This window comes from Oncorhynchus mykiss, chromosome 28 (genome assembly GCF_057628025.1).
Source record: "Oncorhynchus mykiss isolate SJ-2025 chromosome 28, ASM5762802v1, whole genome shotgun sequence".
In the NCBI taxonomy this organism is placed as follows: Eukaryota; Metazoa; Chordata; class Actinopteri; order Salmoniformes; family Salmonidae; genus Oncorhynchus; species Oncorhynchus mykiss.
In genome coordinates, this window is record NC_143049.1 from 14,114,171 (window position 1) to 14,135,819 (window position 21,649).

The 21,649-nt window shown below is 40.2% G+C and overlaps 1 protein-coding gene across 8 annotated transcripts in view; it reads right to left on the reverse strand.

Annotated features, from left to right (window-relative positions):
- The window catches only part of LOC110508588 (acid-sensing ion channel 1C), a 195,319-nt gene that overhangs the window by 3,509 nt on the left and 170,161 nt on the right, over positions 1-21,649 (reverse strand). For 2 of the 8 annotated variants that reach the window (XM_021589207.3, XM_021589205.3), the window contains exons 1-9: positions 19,118-19,902; positions 15,830-15,980; positions 15,292-15,419; positions 9,385-9,535; positions 7,517-7,573; positions 2,609-2,762; positions 2,270-2,361; positions 1,814-1,893; positions 1,542-1,613 (exon numbers count right to left, since the gene is read on the reverse strand). In XM_021589207.3, coding sequence (XP_021444882.3) covers positions 1,542-1,613; positions 1,814-1,893; positions 2,270-2,361; positions 2,609-2,762; positions 7,517-7,573; positions 9,385-9,535; positions 15,292-15,419; positions 15,830-15,980; positions 19,118-19,795 — 1,563 coding nt within the window. In that variant the 5' untranslated portion in view covers positions 19,796-19,902. Of the gene's footprint in view, positions 1-1,541; positions 1,614-1,813; positions 1,894-2,269; positions 2,362-2,608; positions 2,763-7,516; positions 7,574-9,384; positions 9,536-11,782; positions 11,911-15,291; positions 15,420-15,829; positions 15,981-19,040; positions 19,907-21,649 lie in introns of those variants that run through there. The other 6 variants (XM_021589208.3, XM_090225435.1, XM_090225436.1 and 3 more) reach the window with 4 other exon arrangements.

Below are 21,649 nucleotides of genomic sequence, written 5' to 3' on the forward strand. Positions count from 1 at the left end.
ATTCAATAATAAACATACTGTATCTTGTTATGAAAATGGTTGCTATTTGCTCCCTTCATTTTAGTATATATAATGTACTATGTTAAATAAGTAGTCCTAGAACTATTATACCACTACATTTAACAGTCATGTGCATGACTATATTTTAGCGTACAGTAGGTTGCACTGTCTCATACTGTTTTCATTTAGCACTTTATCTAATGCAGATTGACTCACTGGGTGGTTAGAGAGGAGAGAAGGTGAATGGAGTTGGCAGAAAAGAAGGAGAGGATTGGAGAACATGAGAGTCAAAGGTATCACAAATGGCTTATCATTATGTTTTAATGCAAAGAAAGCCTTCAATAATGGATGAGTCCATGACATGGGTGGAGAAACTATATGTGGTAGTGAAACACAGCATTACATCCACCTAAAGCTCCCTGTTCTTGTTTCATGTTGCAGTACGTGCCTCCAGTAACGTATGTAATATAACATTGTTGGCTCCTGCTGATTTAAACCATCTAAAGCCTGAGGAAAACTTGATGTGAAATGCCACAAAAGGTATTTTTTTAACTCTACTCTGTTGATTTACTATGAAACAAGGTAACAGGCATGGAAACAGGGATGTTTTTATTCCATCTGCCCAGATTTAACTGTTCAGATATGATGGGTTCCATCACTACCAAGCTGATATTTTCACAGGCAGCCCAATTCTGATATTTTTTTATTTTCTTCAATAATTGGTCTTTTGACCAATCACATCAGATCTTTTCCAAGCTGATCTGATTGGTCAAAAGACAAAAAAAATCAGAATAGGGCTGGCTGTGTAACGCAGCCATAGTGCTCACACAATGTGTATATAATGACAGGATTCAATGCCAACAGTGGATCTTTCATAGGGTACATCCAGTTGAACAATTTTACTTTTCTCTATCCTTTGTCACATGGAATGCTCTGAATAAACCTGACATAACCTTTTATTTGAACAAACACACAAAAATACAGAACCATATCTATGAATATAATTATCAAACACATCTTGCTTTTTCAGCTGTTTAAATTACTAAAAGTCAAAACTATGTCTAAGTGTCCAAATCTATAATATTTGATAGGTTTAACTATCAACAACAAAAGTGTATTTTAAAGCTTTCCTGTCCGTTCAGTCTTATCAAAATAGAGAGTTTTAAAAATAAATATTAGTAGGGAAAGTACCTTCTTGGTACATGTAGCTACAGTTATCTCAGGAGTAGGGCCAGGACATATTTTCCCTCACCTTTTCTTCCACATCAGTTTATGGGCCAAACTCCAAGATTGAAGCAACCGTGCATGCAGACAACTCATGCAGAAACAGAAACCCAGGGATTTTTCACTACCTTGGAACCAGGCGTTTGGGCACATACTGTCTATAATTAAGGAAAAAGTGCTCACATTGATTAGTGTTCCACCTCTGTCATTGACTGGTCATGAAAAAGCCTTGAGTTTCTGAAACATTACATTGCGTTATTTTGTTTGTAGTGCAGTGCAGAACTACAAACCAGTGCAGTGTGGGAGACTCAAATTACCAGATTGTCACTCGGACAACGCTGTGGTCGCTTCTTGCGCATGAAGTAACCCAAAACCTTATCCTTAAATACCTAAATAAAAGAACATCTCGTTAACATCACAACAATCCAGGCACATGCAAACACTTCAACTCATATAGACAGACAATATCATTAGGTTAAGGACTTATCTTATTTTTGATTAAATTCAGACAATTCATCATCATTAACTCTACAGTACTACTTGAGAATACTTTAAGGTGATTAAACAAATGTGAGTGCTTCCACTTTACCTCATATAAGTAGTCGAAAATTTCCAGTATCGTTAAAACACTGGCTCCAATGAACAGACCCATCTGACCTCCGATGTCACCTGAAAAGAGGATGACAGATGAACAGACATGGACAGGGCAAAAACCCAGTCGGTCAGGTAATAACATAGTGCCTTAAACCCTTATTGAAACATTTACTTGAACTCTTAGTATCTCAGCCAGCTGAGCGGAAACTGTGAGACTGTGGACTGTCCATCCAGACATTGCTTTTTATCCGCCTCTCCTGACTGAGTGCTCTTTCAAAGTACAATATAAAAACACATTCAGCCGAGACTCTAAAAGAAAAGGTTAAAAAGAAAACAGCCTCAAAAGGAGTTTAGCCCAGTGCTTGCTGAGGATTTGAGTTTTAGGTCTAGTGCGTTTCCTCTCTGTCGGTAAAAACAGATAATGAGCCTGGTAGGGAAGAAAATCTCTCACCAAGCAACCCTGCAATTTCATACGCTTTCTTCTGCTCAATCTTCTCATAATTCAACGCCTCAAAGAAGATGTCCAGGACGAGTACGTTTTCTCTAGGGACAAAAACAATTATAATAAAAAAAACACATCCAAAAGGTGTTACGCTGCAACGTACATCTTAGAGAAACAATTGATTGATTTTGTTTATCAATTCTGAGACATTTTGCATTACTTCTCAATCGTAATGTGAACTGTGGATAACAAAATCATGCTTCATTCATGATAGGTTTCTTATCAAAATGCAAACATATGATCCCTACACCACTTATGTTAACTCACTTTAACTTTCCAGGTACTTACCCGATGTATTGCTCAGTTTTGTTGAATTTCTTGGCCAGATATTTGGCAGAGGCTTTACTGGGTATTTTCACCATGGACAGCTCCTTGCCATAGCGTATCATGTTGCATGGTGTCTCACACACACAGTAGTCATTGTCCTTTTCTACCAAGAAGTCTGTGGAGGATGACAATTGAACGGGAGTCTATGTTTTCAAAAAGGTGATAAGAATATAGCCTACTGGAAACAATTCACCCAGTAAGCTGTCCCCACATGCTTCAAGATGGCCACCATTGTTCCTGTACCCAAGAAGGCAAAGATAACTGAACTAAATGACTACCACCCCCGTAGCACTCACTTCTGTCATCATGAAGTGCTTTGAGAGACTAGTCAAGGGTCATATCACCTCCACCTTACCGGCCACCCTAGGCCCACTTCAGTTTGCTTACCGCCCCAACAGGTCCACAGACATTGAAATCGCCATCACACTGCCCTATCCCATCTGGACAAGAGGTAAGAATGCTATTCATTGACTATAGCTCAGCATTCAACACCATAGTACCCTCCAAGCTCATCATCAAGCTAGAGGCCTTGGGTCTCAACCCCGCCCTGTGCTATTGGGTCCTGGACTTTCTGACGGGTTGCCCCCTGATGGTGAAGGTAGGAAACAACATCTCCACTCCGCTGATCCTCATCAATGGGGCCCCACAAGGGTGCGTGCTCAGCCCCCTCCTGTACTCCCTGTTCACCCACGACAGCGTGGCCATGCATGCCTCCAACTCACAGCCTGGTACGGCAACTGTACCGCCCTCAACCACATTGCTCTCCAGAAGGTTGTGTGGTCTACACAACGCATCAACGGGGGCAAACTACGTGCCCTCCATGACACCTACAACACCCAATGTCACAGGAAGGCCAAAAAGATCATCAAGGACATCAACCACCCAAGCCACTGCCTGTACACACCGCTAGCATCCAGAAGGCAAAGTCAGTACAGGTGCACCAAAGCTGGGACCGAGAGACTGAAAAACAGCTTCTATCTCAAGGCCATCAGACTGCTTAACAGCAATCACTAACTCAGAGAGGCTGCTGCCTACATTGAGACCCAGTCACTGGCCACTTGAATAAATGGATCAAAAGTCACTTTAAACAATGCCACTTTAAATAATGGCACTTTAATAATTTTTACATATCTTACATTACTCATATCATACGTATATACTGTATTTTATACCATCTATTGCATCTTGCTTATGCCACTTGGTCATCGCTCATCCATATATTTATATGTACATTTTCTCATTCACCCCTTTAGATTTGTGTGTATTTGGTAGTTGTTTGGAAATTGTTTGATTAGATGTACAAGCATTTCGCTACACTCACATTAACATCTGCTAACCATGTGTATGTGACCAATACAATTTGATTTGACTTGAAAAGTAGTGCAATTTAAAAGATTCTGCAAAAACAACCTTTGCTTTTCAGCAGTTCCTTATTTCAAAATTGTATAAAAGCTGTATAGAAGCCCTGATGCCAAAGGCAGCATTTAAAAAAAAAATACTTTAGAATTATCTTGTTTGAAGAACTTAGTATACTCATTTGAACGACTTAGTGTCTCGTTCAAATGACTTAGTATCTTATTGAAACAACTTAGTAAAAAAAGTTGTTCAAACGTCTTTCAAATGAGATACTGAGTCATTCAAGCGAGATACTATATCGTTTGAGCGACTTATTATCTAGTTTGATTGACGTCATTGTTATTTTATCTAATTAGGCCTCATTTGTTATGCAGCTTGTCAGACCATGTAATGGTTGCTGCAGCCATTCATTCACTGATTCCATCCATTGCACAACTGAATGCCTTCAACTGAAATGTGTCTTCCACTTTAAACCCAACCGCTCTGAATCAGAGACTGCCTTTTTTTATTTTATTTTTTACCTTTATTTAACCAGGCAAGTCAGTTAAGAACAAATTCTTATTTTCAATGACGGCCTAGTGGGTTAACTTGCCTGTTCAGGGGCAGAACGACAGATTTGTACCTTGTCAGCTCGGGGGTTTGAACTTACAACCTTCCGGTTACTAGTCCAACCCTCTAACCACTAGGCTATTCAGATATAGATTTGAAATGTCTTACATTTGAAGTTTGCATCCCACTATTACATCACAGAAGACTGAACTATAACAAAACATTTGGACATAAAAACAATATATTTTCGGTGTAAAAAAAAGAAAGAATGCTTATTAATTATGAAATTATGAAAAGTATTAATAACATCCTGCCCATGAGACCACTAGGTAATTTGATTGAAGGAAAGGGGTCTACTTACATTCAGGCTTTTTCGAATACAGTGCCTTCATAAAGTATTTACACCCCTTGACTTATTTACATGTTGTTGTGTTACATGTTGTTGTGTTTGAATTCAAAATATGTTAAATGTTAAATAGATTTTTGTTCTCACCAATCTAAACACAATACCCCATAATGACAAAGTGAAAACTTTTTATTTTTTTAACAATTAACTTTTGATTTGATTTACATAAGTATTTACATCCCGGAATCAATACATGTTAGAATCACCTTTGGTAGTGATTAGAGCTGTGAGTTTTCCTGGGGATGTTTCTAAGAGCTTTGCACACCTGGATTGTACAATATTTGCACATGATTCTTAAAAAATATATTCAAGCTCTGTCAAGTTGGTTGTTGATCAATGCTAGACAATCATTTTCAAGTCTTGCCATAGATTTTCAAGCTGATATAAGTCAAACTGTAACTAGGCCACTCAGCAACATTCAATGTCATCTTGGTAAGCATCTTGGTAAGCAACTTGGTTAAGCATCTTGGTAAGCCTTGTGTTTTAGGCTATTGTCCTGCTGAAAGGTGAGTTTGTCTCCCAGTGTCTGTTGGAAAGAAAAGTGAACCACGTTTTCCTCCAGGATTTTGCCTGTGCTTAGCTCTATTCTGTTTATTTTTATCATAAAAAACGTCCTAGTTCTTGCCGATGACAAGCATACCCATAACATGATGCAACCATTATGCTTGAAAATGTGAAGAGTGGTACTCAGTGATGTGTTGTGTTGGATTTGCCCTAAACATAACTCTTTGTATTCAGCACATAAAGTGAATTTCTTTGCCACATTTTTGCAGTTTTACTTGAGTGCCTTATTGTTTTGGAGAAAAAAAAAATTGTACAAGTCATTTAAGTTAGTATTGTCGAGTAACTACGTTGTTGATCCATCCTCAGTTTTCTCCTATCACAGCCATTAAACTCTGTAACTATAAGTCACCATTGGCCTCATATATCTGAGCGGTTTCCTTCCTCTCTGGCAACTGAGTTAGGAAGGATGGCTGTATCTTTGTAGTGACTTGGTGTATTGATAAACTATCCAAAGTGTAATTAATAACTTTACCATGCTTAAGGGTATATTCAATGTCTGCTTTTTATTTTAACCCATCTATTAATAGACTACTAAAGGTGATTCTAACCATTGTTTGTGAGGCATTGGAAAACCTTCTTGGTCTTTGTGGTTTAATCTGTTTTTAAAATTCACTGCTTGACTGAGGGACATGTGTTGGGTACAAAAATTACGTAGTCATTCAAAAATCATGTTAAACACTATTATTGCACACAGTGAGTCCATGCAACTTGTTATGTGACATATTATGCACATTTCAACTCTAAAATTTATTGAGGCTCGCCATAACAAGGGGGTTGAATACTTATTGACTGAAGACATTTCAGCTTACATTTTTTCTTAATTTGTAAAAATGTCTGAAAATATAATTACACTTTGATATTATGGGGTTTTGTACGTAGGCCAGTGACACAATATCTCAATTAAATCAATTTTCAACTCAGGTTCAACAAAATGTGGAAAAAGTCATAGGGTGTGAAACCTTTCTGAAGGCACTGTATATTCCATTCTCCTTTCTCTTGTTTATATTACAGTTATATTCCCACTAATATTCCGTTATGTTATTAAGCTTTTAGATGTGTTTTCCTGCCTTAATAATAATAATAATTGTTATTATTATTATATTTATATTATATAATAATTAATTTGTAGAGTACATTTCCCATGCTCAATCTACAGCTTGTTGGTGCTTGAGTCTTGATGAAGTTTGAGATGATTTATTCCCTTTCATTTATGAAAAGAAGCTGATACTGGTCCTTCATTATTTATTTTTGATATTTTAGCTTCATTAAATTGATTTATATTTTGGTGTTTCTACCCCCCCCACCCCCCCAAAAAAACAAAAAACACATTTTACAGTAGCCTACCTAAAACATCCATTAATACATTTGAAGTCCTTCAAAATATAAACTACGTATCCCAATGTTAGAAAGTTGAATGTAAACTAGATAAAGGCTACAGTGGGTGGGGCAGGCTAAATAATTACAACCGAAAAGGCCTAATTAAAAGAATAGGGATAAAGGAAATGAAAAATGATAGGCAGAGCATGCCCCGAGTTTGTGACTGAGCAGTACCAGAGCCAAATTGGAGTGGGAGAGAAGGCCGACAACATTTCTTAAAATGTTCTCTAATTATGCTCTGCTCCTCGCTCCACACTCGCCCACTTACATGCTCTGGTACTCAAAGCAGACGGGCTTTAGGCTGTCAAAGAACTGGCAATGAATAATAATATCAATGGATGGAATCAGTGAATGAATGGCTGCAACAATTACACAAACCAAATGAGGTCTAAATTAGAACAAATAACAACTAAATTGTTTTTTGAAAAATCGTTTGAACGAAATACTAAGTCGTTCACACGAGATACTAAGTCGTTCAAACGAGATAATTCCAAGAGTAAGTATTTGTATTTTTTTTGCCTTGTGCTTCAGGGCTTTCATAAAAATGTTGTGTGGTGTATCTACTAATAACAAGTTCATATTCCTAATATAGATATCATGACCATTGTCTGCCTTACCTAAAGCTGGGTCTGCACAGTCTTTGTACTGCTCGGGTGTGCATACCATTGAGGTCCCTATTCAACAAGAGAGAGAGGGCGGTAAAACATAAATGGGGGGGGGGGTGTAAAATATACAGTGCCTTGCGAAAGTATTCGGCCCCCTTGAACTTTGCGACCTTTTGCCACATTTCAGGCTTCAAACATAAAGATATAAAACTGTATTTTTTTTGTGAAGAATCAACAACAAGTGGGACACAATCATGAAGTGGAACGACATTTATTGGATATTTCAAACTTTTTTAACAAATCAAAAACTGAAAAATTGGGCGTGCAAAATTATTCAGCCCCTTTACTTTCAGTGCAGCAAACTCTCTCCAGAAGTTCAGTGAGGATCTCTGAATGATCCAATGTTGACCTAAATGACTAATGATGATAAATACAATCCACCGGTGTGTAATCAAGTCTCCGTATAAATGCACCTGCACTATGATAGTCTCAGAGGTCCGTTAAAAGCGCAGAGAGCATCATGAAGAACAAGGAACACACCAGGCAGGTCCGAGATACTGTTGTGAAGAAGTTTAAAGCCGGATTTAGATACAAAAAGATTTCCCAAGCTTTAAACATCCCAAGGAGCACCGTGCAAGCGATAATATTGAAATGGAAGGAGTATCAGACCACTGCAAATCTACCAAGACCTGGCCGTCCCTCTAAACTTTCAGCTCATACAAGGAGAAGACTGATCAGAGATGCAGCCAAGAGGCCCATGATCACTCTGGATGAACTGCAGAGATCTACAGCTGAGGTGGGAGACTCTGTCCATAGGACAACAATCAGTCGTATATTGCACAAATCTGGCCTTTATGGAAGAGTGGCAAGAAGAAAGCCATTTCTTAAAGATATCCATAAAAAGTGTTGTTTAAAGTTTGCCACAAGCCACCTGGGAGACACACCAAACATGTGGAAGAAGGTGCTCTTGTCAGATGAAACCAAAATTGAACTTTTTGGCAACAATGCAAAACGTTATGTTTGGCATAAAAGCAACACAGCTGAACACACCATCCCCACTGTCAAACATGGTGGTGGCAGCATCATGGTTTGGGCCTGCTTTTCTTCAGCAGGGACAGGGAAGATGGTTAAAATTGATGGGAAGATGGATGGAGCCAAATACAGGACCATTCTGGAAGAAAACCTGATGGAGTCTGCAAAAGACCTGAGACTGGGACGAAGATTTGTTATCCAACAAGACAATGATCCAAAAAATAAAGCAAAATCTACAATGGAATGGTTCAAAAATAAACATATCCAGGTGTTAGAATGGCCAAGTCAAAGTCCAGACCTGAATCCAATCGAGAATCTGTGGAAAGAACTGAAAACTGCTGTTCACAAATGCTCTCCATCCAACCTCACTGAGCTCGAGCTGTTTTGCAAGGAGGAATGGGAAAAAATGTCAGTCTCTCGATGTGCAAAACTGATAGAGACATACCCCAAGCGACTTACAGCTGTAATCGCAGCAAAAGGTGGCGCTACAAAGTATTAACTTAAGGGGGCTGAATAATTTTGCACGCCCAATTTTTCAGTTTTTGATTTGTTAAAAAAGTTTGAAATATCCAATAAATGTCGTTCCACTTCATGATTGTGTCCCACTTGTTGTTGATTCTTCACAAAAAAATACAGTTTTATATCTTTATGTTTGAAGCCTGAAATGTGGCAAAAGGTCGCAAAGTTCAAGGGGGCCGAATACTTTCGCAAGGCACTGTAAATGTGAACTTCATCGCATGAACATAATTACATATTCCCATGCAGAACAACAACAACAACAACAACAACATTATTCATCCTATTCCATTGGTGAACTATGTGATGGTCAAGCCAATGTGTGTGAGTACCCGGCATGTGGACCATCCTGCAGTTACAGTTCTCCACCAGGTAGCGTGTCTCACAGTCGATACGGCAGGCTGTGATGCTGTATGTGGAGAAGAACTCAGAGTCGATGGGAGTGGACTTGCAGTCTCCCCAAGGGGGAGGGAGGTACTGGAGCTGGGAAAAAAACAGAGCACAGGTTTCCCCTCAGTATGTTGGCACAGTATAGGAACCACTGTCAATAACAGCTAGTCAATCCCAGCCCAGCGGGAAACCCAACATAAAAAATGCACACAAGCAGACAAAAAAACTAAACAGAAAAGTATCAAACGTTTAATAAGGGAACATAATGAAATGTTTTCTGGATGCTGTTCACATCTACAAGAATATTCCACTCAGACGACGGTGTAGCTGGTAAACACAGCTCACAGAAAGCAGCAGGCAGACACCATGCAGTAAATCACTGATGCAAGTCAGGTCTCGTGCTGAAAGGAAAGCAGAGTACCATGGAGGGTATGGAGACAGGGCAAATATAATCTGTAAATGTGTAACTTCAGACTGGACACCACAATTAATGGGGAATTATTGTTTTAAATACTTCCCAGGGAATGTTCTACTGTATACAGTATGTAGATATGTTTGTGAGGTTTTTAGATGAATACAATGGGATTGTTGTCTTGACAGACTTTATGCAAACCTTGACTTCCTACATTTTAGGAATGAATGCAGCTGATAATGATGTACTGTATGGTAACAAAAACCACAATGTTATTCAAATGATGTTGGATTGGGTACTTTCCCTGATAAACTATTTGCAGTGTGATATGATACGAACAGTACAGAAAACTTAACTCAAAGGTTTGAAAGTCTAACAGTACTACGAATCTACTTGACAAAACTTCTTGTGTTAAGACTTCCAGAAATACTAGCTACTTATCGTCATCAGTCAATTTGTGCATTCAACAAACAGTATTGCAAAAAAAAAAAGCTGCTCAGCGGTACAAACAATCAGGCATAAGTGACCTGGATACCAACCCAACAACAAGTAATGCCAGGTGTACTACACGACTTTCAAAATTAGAACATTGTTGAGCCTCACATTAAACGACTGTCTTCCCTGTATTTTTTTGTCTTGCCAACTTAGTGGTTCGCACACTAAACGATGTGGCAATGACAAGTTTTGAGAACGGTGATCAGCAATAGCCAATGATAGCTCGCCAGAGCTACGTTATATTGCATCACCTAGAATCACCTAGACTCTAGACATCACCTAGACCTAGACATCACCTAGACTCTCAAGCTGGAGCGATGACTACTACTAGTATGCGTTTATACTTGCCTTTAACCAAAGCCAAAGTGTCTCATCATTACAGCTCTGAAGTTCCCAAGTAATGTTATTCAGTTCAAAATGTATTGGCTAGATATTTCAACTGTATGGCAAGCATGAATGTCTGACTGAAAACATTTATGAGACTGCACCATTATGTGTGCAAGACAAAAAACGACAGGAAGGACGGTTGTTTAATGTGAGAGGCTCTGTCGTGCCTGCTCCCGCTCTCCCTCTCTGGCACTCGAGGGCACCAGGCTGCCCTTCATTACGCACACCTGTCACCATAATTACGCGCATTAGCGCTCACTGGACTCCTTCACTTTGTTGATTGCCTTCCCCATTTCTGTCTGCTCCACTGTTTGTTCCCTGCGTCTGCAATTAATGTCGTTATGTGTTCATGTCACGACGCTGTCCTGTCCTATTCCTTGTCCGTTGCTATTAAATGTTCACTCCCTGCACCTGCTTCTCATCTGTACCAGCGTCAATCCTTTTGTTTGGATTTTGAAAGTTGTGTACACCCGGCATAAGTCTTGAAGTGATTTAAAATGTAAAACTTGAAGTCTTCAATAAGCCTACAGGCTCTCATAACCATTGTCCCCTTAGGAAATAAAAGCCCGGGGGAAATATCAGATCCTCTAGACGGATAGAACCGTGCTCTAAAAGGGCTACATTAAACACAACGATTGGCCATTAGGAGACATTATTAAGCAGATGAAGAGTATCCTACCAGTCTGAAACATTCAAATGCAAAGCCCTGAACAACAAAACAAACAAAACAACTGCACAATAATACTGGTTGCACCATATACAACAGCTTGTATGAAGACAAAGAATGGATAATGACTGCTGGATGTGTTAGCTGAAGTGGAAAGGATAGTATTATGTGTTCCTAATCCATAGTGATGGTAGTTATAATGAGACAGAAGACAGAGATTAACCAGGAAGGGACAGACATTGAAATGTAGTCACTACAGCCACATGGAGGGAGATGATTGGTCCATTCCGTCATGAAGACTTGAAGGGGGAATGTAATTGGGTGGCTCTTAGCTTGTGGCATACATGCAGCATACCCAGACAGACATACGGTACGCTACCCGCTGCTCTTGAGAGGAAACAAACGTTTGGAAGCCAGGGGCGACCCCAAAGCCCAGCTGGTGGGGGAAAGGAGGCTCTGACTGTGTGTGAATCTGAACCTTTACTCCGGCCTCATAGGATGTCTCATCTGGGGGAGGGACCAGTAAACACGTCACCAACTAACAGAGAGCAGTAACAGTGATGCATTGACGAATAGGACAACATTCGGGGTTTGGACCCCGAATATAAGCAGTCAGCCAGCCATCCAGCCTATTGGTGTTCATCTTACTGAGCCCCAAAACAGCTGTGCCCAGATTTGAGGACACCAGCCCAAATTAGTTCAGAAACTGTGATTTCTTGTCATTCAGCCATCTTGCAATAATTGATCATACCCGCTCAAAGCTTGATTGGTGGACGTGTTTGTAAACATATTGCTCCAAATTTCAACACCAAGTGATTCTATGTTTTGTTGGTATATAATGAATGTGTCCTTTAACGACTGTTTTTTTAGGTCAGACTTGTCTTCCACTGAGATTGTGAGAGGGTTACATGTTTGTATCATGTGGTTGTAGTGAGGTAGATATGGGCTGGTTCTGGTGAAGGGACGTATGATAAGTCATGTATTCATCAGTTCCTCTGAAAAGGGTTTGAAAAGCTATAAAGAGTCGAAGGACATGGGGTTAAAAAAATGTATCAATCCATTTGGATTTGATTTGAGATGGTGATACTAGTATGATAGTTGAATCCGTCCAGATTTATATGGTACAATAATCAATTCAGTACAATTAATGTCAATGAATTGCTCTAGTCATTAGAGGAGATTAATTTGCTGTATATACAACAGCTATTTTGCAGGGAGTCAGTTGATTTCAGATTTGTTTGGATTGTGGTGTCCAATTGTCTGTTTTAGAGATGCACTTAAGCAATAATCTCATGTTATTCTTTTGAATATGGAGAGAGGGGTTTTGAAGAGCCCCTTGATAGGAAATCTTCTTTGGGATAAAATAACTTGTTGAATAACTTGTAGGTCAAGGTGTAATTTTCATGTATTCAAATATTTTTCTGGAATTTATTTATAATCCTGATAATTACATTTTGTAACTCAGTCAGCAGGAAAAGTTATACAAACCCTGAACCCTGAGTTTTCACTAACTTCTGAAGAGAAACTAAGTTGTGACTTGAGGATCTTCAATGAGTGTATAAAACATGACATTGAGACTCCGACGACACTTTTTTGAGGTCCTTCACAATAAAGTGGTTGCCAAAGGAAATATCTGTCAACAGCTGTATCTTTCAACAGCTGTATTTCACCTTCCTGTCACTGTTTCAAGTTATAATCACAGGACTTCATAAAGCTGCAGGCTGAGTGGCATGTTATTGCAATAGGTTTGATAGTGTGTTGTTGGGGCAAAATGGTCTGTTGCAGTCTAATGCTATGTAAATGCTTTCGTTGAATAATACTATATGTCCTATATCACTGGTCATTTTCCACAAATGTCCAGTACCCTCTTCATACACTGCACAAAATAGTGATTTGTTACTGTCTCCTTGTCTAAAGGCCCAGCAAAGGCTGAATTCTTGTTATATCTATTTAGGCTTTAAAGATCGTATCACTCCCCAATCTTAGACACATAGGCTGTGAAAACTGGTTAGAACCTGTTCTTGTTTGGACGATGCTTTAAGAAATTGGAGCCAAGTACCCCTTATCTCTCATGTAAGCTTGCCTCCCCTAGGAAGGGTAAACAGCTCTTTGTGTAGATGAAGTATAATTCATCAGCAATAGTTCAGTTCCTCTCCAGTTTCATCCGGAGTGTGAGCTTCCCTGCAATTGCTTGAATAAACTCTTATAAACAGAATAATGAGCTCTGCCTGTTCCTTGGAACGAGTTTTCCTCAACAGTGTGATGCTACAGTATTTTTTTTCTCGCATTAAAATGATTACTCATTTTCATGACATGTTTTGTTTTGGTTGGGGTTTTAATGTGAAAATCAATGTGGGTATTACGGGCATACCTCCCTGTTCTATTAATGAAGTCCAGGGAATTTTTGGGAGCATACCCCGAACATTATTACTTCTCTCTCTCTCTCTCCACTGATTACAGGGAAAAGACTCTGCTAAGAGGGTCTGTTAATGACCCATAGCATTAGCCAATTAGCTATTTGAGATTCAGGATTATCATTTTTTTTTTAAGTCTACAAGGCTCCATTATTTTAATGTTTGATCAAGGAAATTGATGTTTGACATTCACTGGCATAATCTGGAATCTGTGGGTGCTATTATCCTGCCCTGTGGTTACAGTTAGTGAAAATGGCAGGACAGTGAAATAGATGACCTAAGGATTTGAAAAAAAGGATGGCCATTGCGACCACGAGGAAAGCGTTCAGTTCAGTTCGGTATGAAAATGACACTTGAGGTCCTAATATTGCCTTATTTTAATATTCGTATCTGACAACTGGCTGATGCCAACTAGGGAATATTGCTCCATTTTGACTGGTCATCAGATACAGGCCAATTTATAGGACCGTGCTTACAGGCACTGTAGCCTATAGCCTAAAGTCTTTTTTCAGCTCTAATTTCAATATCATCTGAAATTTATCCACACAAGGTAAACTAAATCCTTAGAACATCTGTTTGATACGCTGTACCAGATATGCTCAATTATCCGTGATTTGTATTTCTACTGAGTGGAGTTGATTTAAGCGAGAGAGCTTCTGAAGACGTGTCATTTCTGCTGAATGCGTGCTACTCTTGGGAGCCAATTCTGACTACACTTTAATCACGGCCAGTAATTCAAGCTTAGTCATTTTTTTTGCCCTCTCTTGCGAAGCCACGGTGATTGTGCTACATTGCTTTTTTGTTACACCGGAAAATGTAAAGTTCACACTGAAATGGTTTTCCTTCTTACTAAAAAAGTTAACAACGACTTGCTATGGTTCTACGCATTTTGTGAAAAGCCAACCAAAGTCTTCCGAATGTTATTGTTTCTCTCTACACAGTGTTATTACGCATCACTGAATCCAATTTATGCAGCATCCAGCGATATTATACTACTTTTCTCCCATCCTAAGTGGGATCAGTCATTGCCAGCAACATTATATGGAAAATGTACTTTTGAGCTGTCGGAGATGTGTGGGGTACTTTAGCTCTGGCCCACCAATAGCAGTGTAAATAAATGTATAGACAGTGTCTGCTTGGTACATCCAATCCGTCTTTCCCTCTGTATCCATTGTTGGATGCATAGTGGGTAATGAATACCACATTGTTACTACTTCCGTTCAGAGTCATTAGACTGTTTTTTTTGTCCAGGATTAGCTAATGCCCTGGCTGCATGTTATTCCATGCATGAATGGTAAACACAACTGATTTTGCTCCAGGCTCTGAGACACAGTAGGTATAGCCAATGACAAGACGAGGAAGAAGGGTTGGAGGTTTGGATAAAAACACGGACAAAAAGCAGAGCGAGAGGAGGAAGGAAGGAAGGAAGGGAGGGAGGGAAAGGTGTTTGTGCGAGAGGCTGAGTATTAGGTACCAGTTGCTGCTGACATGACACAAAAGTTTGAAAACCAGGGGCCACACCAAATCCCAGCTGGTCAATGAAAGGAGGCTCGTCCTGGCTGTGGATCTGAACCTTGATGCCTGCTTCGTACGAGGTCTCGTCTGTGGATACATACAGCAGGCCAGAGAATGTAACAACAGAAACCTCTGCTCCTCTCCTTACCCGGAGTGAAGGCATTAAGTGGTGTGTTGGGAATGGGATGTTTTTTACTGGATATCGGTTGTTGTGGTAAAAGCCAATGTTGAAATGCACTGTTAAGAAGGAACCCTTTTTCCCAAGATGGAGACATTAAATGTTGTGTTGGATAAGTGTTTGAACAGCATCATCTGTTGTTGTAATACTGTCCAGGTGAAATGCTGTGCTGTAGGAAGGCACCTTGAATGCATGTCAGTTGGCTGGTTGATTTTCAAAGTTCATTCTACCATGGCCCAAAGTCCAGTCATTACTGCATTAAAATGGACAGATTAGTTATTGTGGGATTCTAACTAAAGTTATACGACTGCGTACTCACCTGTCTCTCCCCAAACAGGTAAATATTCGTCCTGTTGAATGTCTAGCATGATCTCCAGCCCGTTTCCTGTCCCGCCCTTTAACGTCGTCAACAACGGGTTGCCGTCCAGGCCAGAGTTGAAGGTGTAGCATTTCCCATACCGCGTGTAAATCTGCAAGAAGAAGAAGGTAAATGACATTAATTCAACGTAACAACATTGTTTTGACATAGCGAGTAAACAGCACAGTCACTTTGTGTAATGGTTGCTCTCTGTCTTGCTCTCTGTCAAGACTAATTTACTGCAGGTTGCAATTGGGGATAGGGTTGCTGGGCAGGTAAGCTTCGGAGGTCATTATCAGAGAAAACACTGAACCAAACAAGATGCTATATAGATTGATGAATTAATAAATAATTGAACACCGGTAACATAGCAACTGGCAATCTTTACCCAGCCCCATTTTATATTCCGCCTGAGTAATTTATATACTTATTTAGGACTTATTTTTTTACTTATTTTCCATTAAAACAGAACGTTTTTGTTAAGCAATATAGGCAAAGCCCACCCACCCTCTCCCATCCCACCAAGCACTAAATTAAGTTGTTCAAATGCAATTTATATTAGGAAGTGACTTATATTATGGACCCTAGGAAAGCATGAATTTATGCCATTGCAGCTCAATGGTAAACTAATATTAACTGTTGGTGCACACTATATTTAGCCCGTAGCTGTACCCAACTAGTTGTACTGATTCAGAGATGTACGGTGCTGATTTCCCAGTATAACAGCACCGTGTTCTTTTGGCACCTCTCACAACTTACATTGACGTTTCGTGTATTTTTTTTCTTCAATTTGAGTAATTCTCTCCGAGATGGGCAACTTTCCTCTCATGTCTGCCAACAGAGCAGAAGTTAGCCTTAGGAGCTTCTTAGAATGCTGCATCTGGCTTTTCATAACTGACACTCATGGCTGGTGAGCTATATCTAAAAACTCAAAGTTAAAATAGGTAAAGGCAATAAGGCCTTTAAATTCTAGGTCCATTTGGCTGCGTAAGTGATTTTATTTCACAGAGGTGGAATTGATTGGCCATGGAGTGATCTGAGGGTTTTTATCTACACTAAGCATGTACTGTATGTCGTACAGTTATCCTCCACGTGTATCTTAGTAACCACAGGAAATGAAAAGTGATTTAGCACAAAGGTATAGGCATATACAGTGTACACACAGATGCTGGGTCTTAATTGGACAGGATTTGAACGTTTAGTCCATAATGTTGCTTGATCGGTGGTTAGGCTATTTTCTGGCCAAAAGTAAGCTACATGAAAAGTGCAATACTGTTAATAAGTATGGGTTTTCAGTTAATTTATGTAAATCACAAAGCTGGTGCAGGAAACTTCTCAGCAACAAAAGAGTGATCAAATGAAGACCCTACATCTGTCCACATGGACATATTGTACATCCAAGATCATGGGATGAGACTTGCTTGCCTCTCTTGTTTTGCTATTTCAACTACCGTGTACAAGGTACACCCGTTTGTCGGGAGAATTGTGTCTCATCTAACTAATAAGGCCTTACGATGGATAAGGTCACCACTCATTTTACACTGCCAAATCCCATTTGGTTTGAGCTGGGGCGTAATATGTCAGTATTTAATAGCCACTGGCAGACATGAGCATGGTCTAGACAAGCCCTGTTGCTGGAATAATCACCATTGCTGTTCCTGGCTCAATGCTCTGGTCCCACAGCTATACATTTGATGAGAAACAGGAAACCCATAGGGAGGAATCCTATGGCGTGGGCAAAAGATTTTCCTTTCAATATCCATTGTGGTGAAAGTTTTTAGAGAGAGGGATGACTCTGATAGCATAACAAAGCCTCTCTCCAGAGATCAGAGTCAGTCTTCCATGTCCCATCTCAGACTCACATGGGCTCAGACAGACATGACAGGGCTTCAGATTCCTCTCCCCTCCTGTCCATAATGAGGCCCTCTGAGCAACTGGCCCCTGCCAGAACCAAAATGTCAGCTGGATTTCTAACGCTTTTAGGTTTAACCTTATAAAAACAGCAGCTCGAATGTAATAAAATCTCTATAACGAGCCTTGCATGCCTCACATTGAACTACCTAATCTTTGTGGGAAATCTCTGTCAAAACTGTCAAAAGACGGCACCTGAAGACAAAAGTCTTCCGTTAGATGGAATTTGATATAATCGGATAAAACTTGAAATGACACACACGATAAAAATATCTGTCTGTCAGCTACTTAAAGGGATAGTTCACCCAAATTACAAAATGAAGTATTGGTTTCTTTACTCTGTAAGCAGTCTATGGACAAGGTATGACGGCAATCCAAGCATGGATTGCTGTCATACCTTGTTCATGGACTGCTTACAGGGTAAGGAAACCAATTTGTCATTTCGTAATTGAGGTAAAATCTCTTTAAACACAGGCCCCAAGTTGTCTACTCATATTTTGTCCAATCTTATACTGTTGATAAATTGGTTATGTCTAGCGAGCTTTTGAATGTGACTAACAATGACATTTTCTTTCCATGTCAAATTGAACAGCAATCTTTTTGAAGACTGCCAATAGCTTTGAGGTAAAAATGATTGAGAGCAACCGACTGCTATAGACTAGTGCAGTCTGGGGCTTATTTTGACTGATGAAGCCAGCCATCTCTCTGGGGGATAAGCTCATGTAATGGATGGACAGTGTCAATAGAATGTCCAGATGTTTCATTTGAAACGCTGGAACTGTCATTAGTACTCATTTATAATGTTGGAATTATCAATGCTTTTATTATTCTCCCCTGCTAAGAGAGAGGGACACAAAGGCGGAGTGGTTTGAATAGCACTCACTGAAGTTCATGTTTCGAGAGGTCATGTGATAGCGTTGAGGGTTGACTTTGTTATACTGTCCCACTGTGCTTCGAAAATCAGCCAACATGCAAACAATGCGCAACTGTGATCTATGTTAGGAATAAAAAGAACCGTATTTCTACCCGATCAATACCATCCTATAAACTAGGCGTATCTGTATTCTTTTGTATTCTTACAATTCACTGAACAACTATTATGTTGTATAAGCAAAACAAAAAGAAAATGACAAGGTCAAGACAAATCCATCTGACCATACCGGTGGCTAAGCCTTAAAACATCAGTGTCTTCAATCCTGCCCAGAGAATATCCGCTAGAGTGAATATCATTCAAACACACCATTGAATGAATTATAAATACCTTGTACACAAAACGCACATCAGCAACCCCACACAGACGTCTTTCGTGATATCTCTAGGCTATATTACTTTACATACTGTGGTGAAGTTCTGGTGAGTACAGTTTTCCCCCCGGAACCTGCATTCCAGCAACATGTCCTCCAGTTGGTGGCCCAGCCTGCCAATCATCTCGGTGGTGTTGACATGGTAACGAGGAGGCGGGGTGTAGCCGTTGAAGTCCAGCAGGCTGAGAAGGTTGTACTTGTGGTTGTCCCTCAGAAGTGCCAGGCTCTTCTCCAAAACCGAGTGGTTCTGGTGCATCAGGTCCATCCAGTAACCACAGTGGTACAGGTCAACCTTGGTCAGACTGGACACCCGGAACAGGTTGTGGTTGCAGAAGGTCACTGCCGGGAATGACATGTTGTGAGTCCACTCCATCTTAATCCTGGTGACGGCCGGGTAGGACATCAGGTAGAGGATGCGGTTCCAAGACCAGGTGAACAAGAGACTCACACACACAAAGAAGGCCAGGAGCCAAAGGATCCGTTGGGTCAGGGTCTTGTCTGGGGAGAAGACGAACATCAGCCCGTGGACTTTTGTCCTCCTCATGAAAGCTACGGTGATCTCCATCCATGATTGTTTGAGCATGCTCTTCCTCCTCTTTCCTGTTTTGTTCTGGATAGTGGTCTCCTGGGCATCGTTAGGTAGAGACGCAGGGCTGATTGATTCTGATGTGGGGGCAGTTACCATAATGATCTCTGTTCCAAGGCTACACATACGGTTCAAGACAAAAGGCAGTCTTTTTAGTCAAGCTTCGGGCTATTCATTTTACATACAGAAATCATGATGGGTTTTCTGGTTGAATTGGTGTCAAAAATCCCAGGCAAAACATACAAATAATATCCTTTCCGATGCTCCAGATACACACAGCTGTCCAGTACTCAGGCTTGAATAGTCTTTGCAAACCAAACAAACAAAAAGGCACGTACTGTATTTGACTTTTTAGGGATATACATCACGATTGATTTACATCACGATTTAATAAAAAAATGACGCATTAATTTCTCGATCGACAGAATTCCTCTCTTTATTATCCAACACTAGTCTCTCATCAACAGATGAACAGGTGTGATAATAACATGTTGCAGGTGCAGGGGTCTAGTTCAATTCCTGAAGCAATCAGTCACTTAGGAAATCTGTAAAGACATACCCTGTTGCTCAGATGTTGTTTCACTCTTTCTCCTCATCACCTTCTTCTTCATATCCGCAACGCTGCTCCCAGTTTCCAGTGATTTGTGCCTTTTGTGCAGAAGCTGCCTAGAAAGCTCTCAACTCCTCCCTCCTGCTCAGCTGGAGGAGATACTTTTGGTCTTGGGACTTAAAGCAGGAATATAAAGCTATTTCCCCTCCTCACTCTCTTCTCTCTACAGTCGAATGGGAATGAGGGGGAGCCAGTGAGTGAAAATGCTTCCCTCCTGTGATGGAATAGGCACTCCAATAATGGCAAAAATGGGGGGTGGGTAAGGCGACAGGTATTTCCACCACTCACGCATAAATATTAAGAGTGCTCCAGAATGAAACACAGCGAAAAGTCCTAATGCAACAAAGAAGGGCTGATTCCATCCACTGATATCTACACTCTGCTAGTGCCGCAAAAGTAGCCGTTTTTTTCTCTCCACGTGATCAATTAGAAACGGTGTTATTGATAAACCAGGGAACAGCAATCCAGATACTAGCCAATGGGCAAGACCTCAAATGACACCCTCCGAATTGTATTTGAAAATCAAATGTATTCCAGTAATCCGGCAATATCAAATGTCACTTTGACCACTTGTTTGTGGTTCTTCGGGTCTTAGACAGTTCTACATGTTAGTTTCACAACAAACAAAAAAAGGTGCAATGAAGCACAGGGAGCTTTGATGCAATTAACAGATATGAAGCACAGGGAGCTTTGACGCAATTAACAGATATGAAGCACAGGGAGCTTTGATGCAATTAACAGATATGAAGCACAGGGAGCTTTGACGTAATTAACAGATATGAAGCACAGGGAGCTTTGACGCAATTAACAGATATGAAGCACAGGGAGCTTTGACGCAATTAACAGATATGAAGCACAGGGAGCTTTGACGTAATTAACAGATATGAAGCACAGGGAGCTTTGACGCAATTAACAGATATGAAGCACAGGGAGCTTTGACGCAATTAACAGATATGAAGCACAGGGAGCTTTGACGCAATTAACAGATATGAAGCACAGGGAGCTTTGACGCAATTAACAGATATGAAGCACAGGGAGCTTTGACGCAATTAACAGATATGAAGCACAGGGAGCTTTGACGCAATTAACAGATATGAAGCACAGGGAGCTTTGACGCAATTAACAGATATGAAGCACAGGGAGCTTTGACGCAATTAACAGATATGAAGCACAGGGAGCTTTGATGCAATTAACAGATATGAAGCACAGGGAGTTTTGACGCAATTAACAGATATGAAGCACAGGGAGCTTTGACGCAATTAACAGATATGAAGCACAGGGAGCTTTGATGCAATTAACAGATATGAAGCACAGGGAGCTTTGATGCAATTAACAGATATGAAGCACAGGGAGCTTTGACGCAATTAACA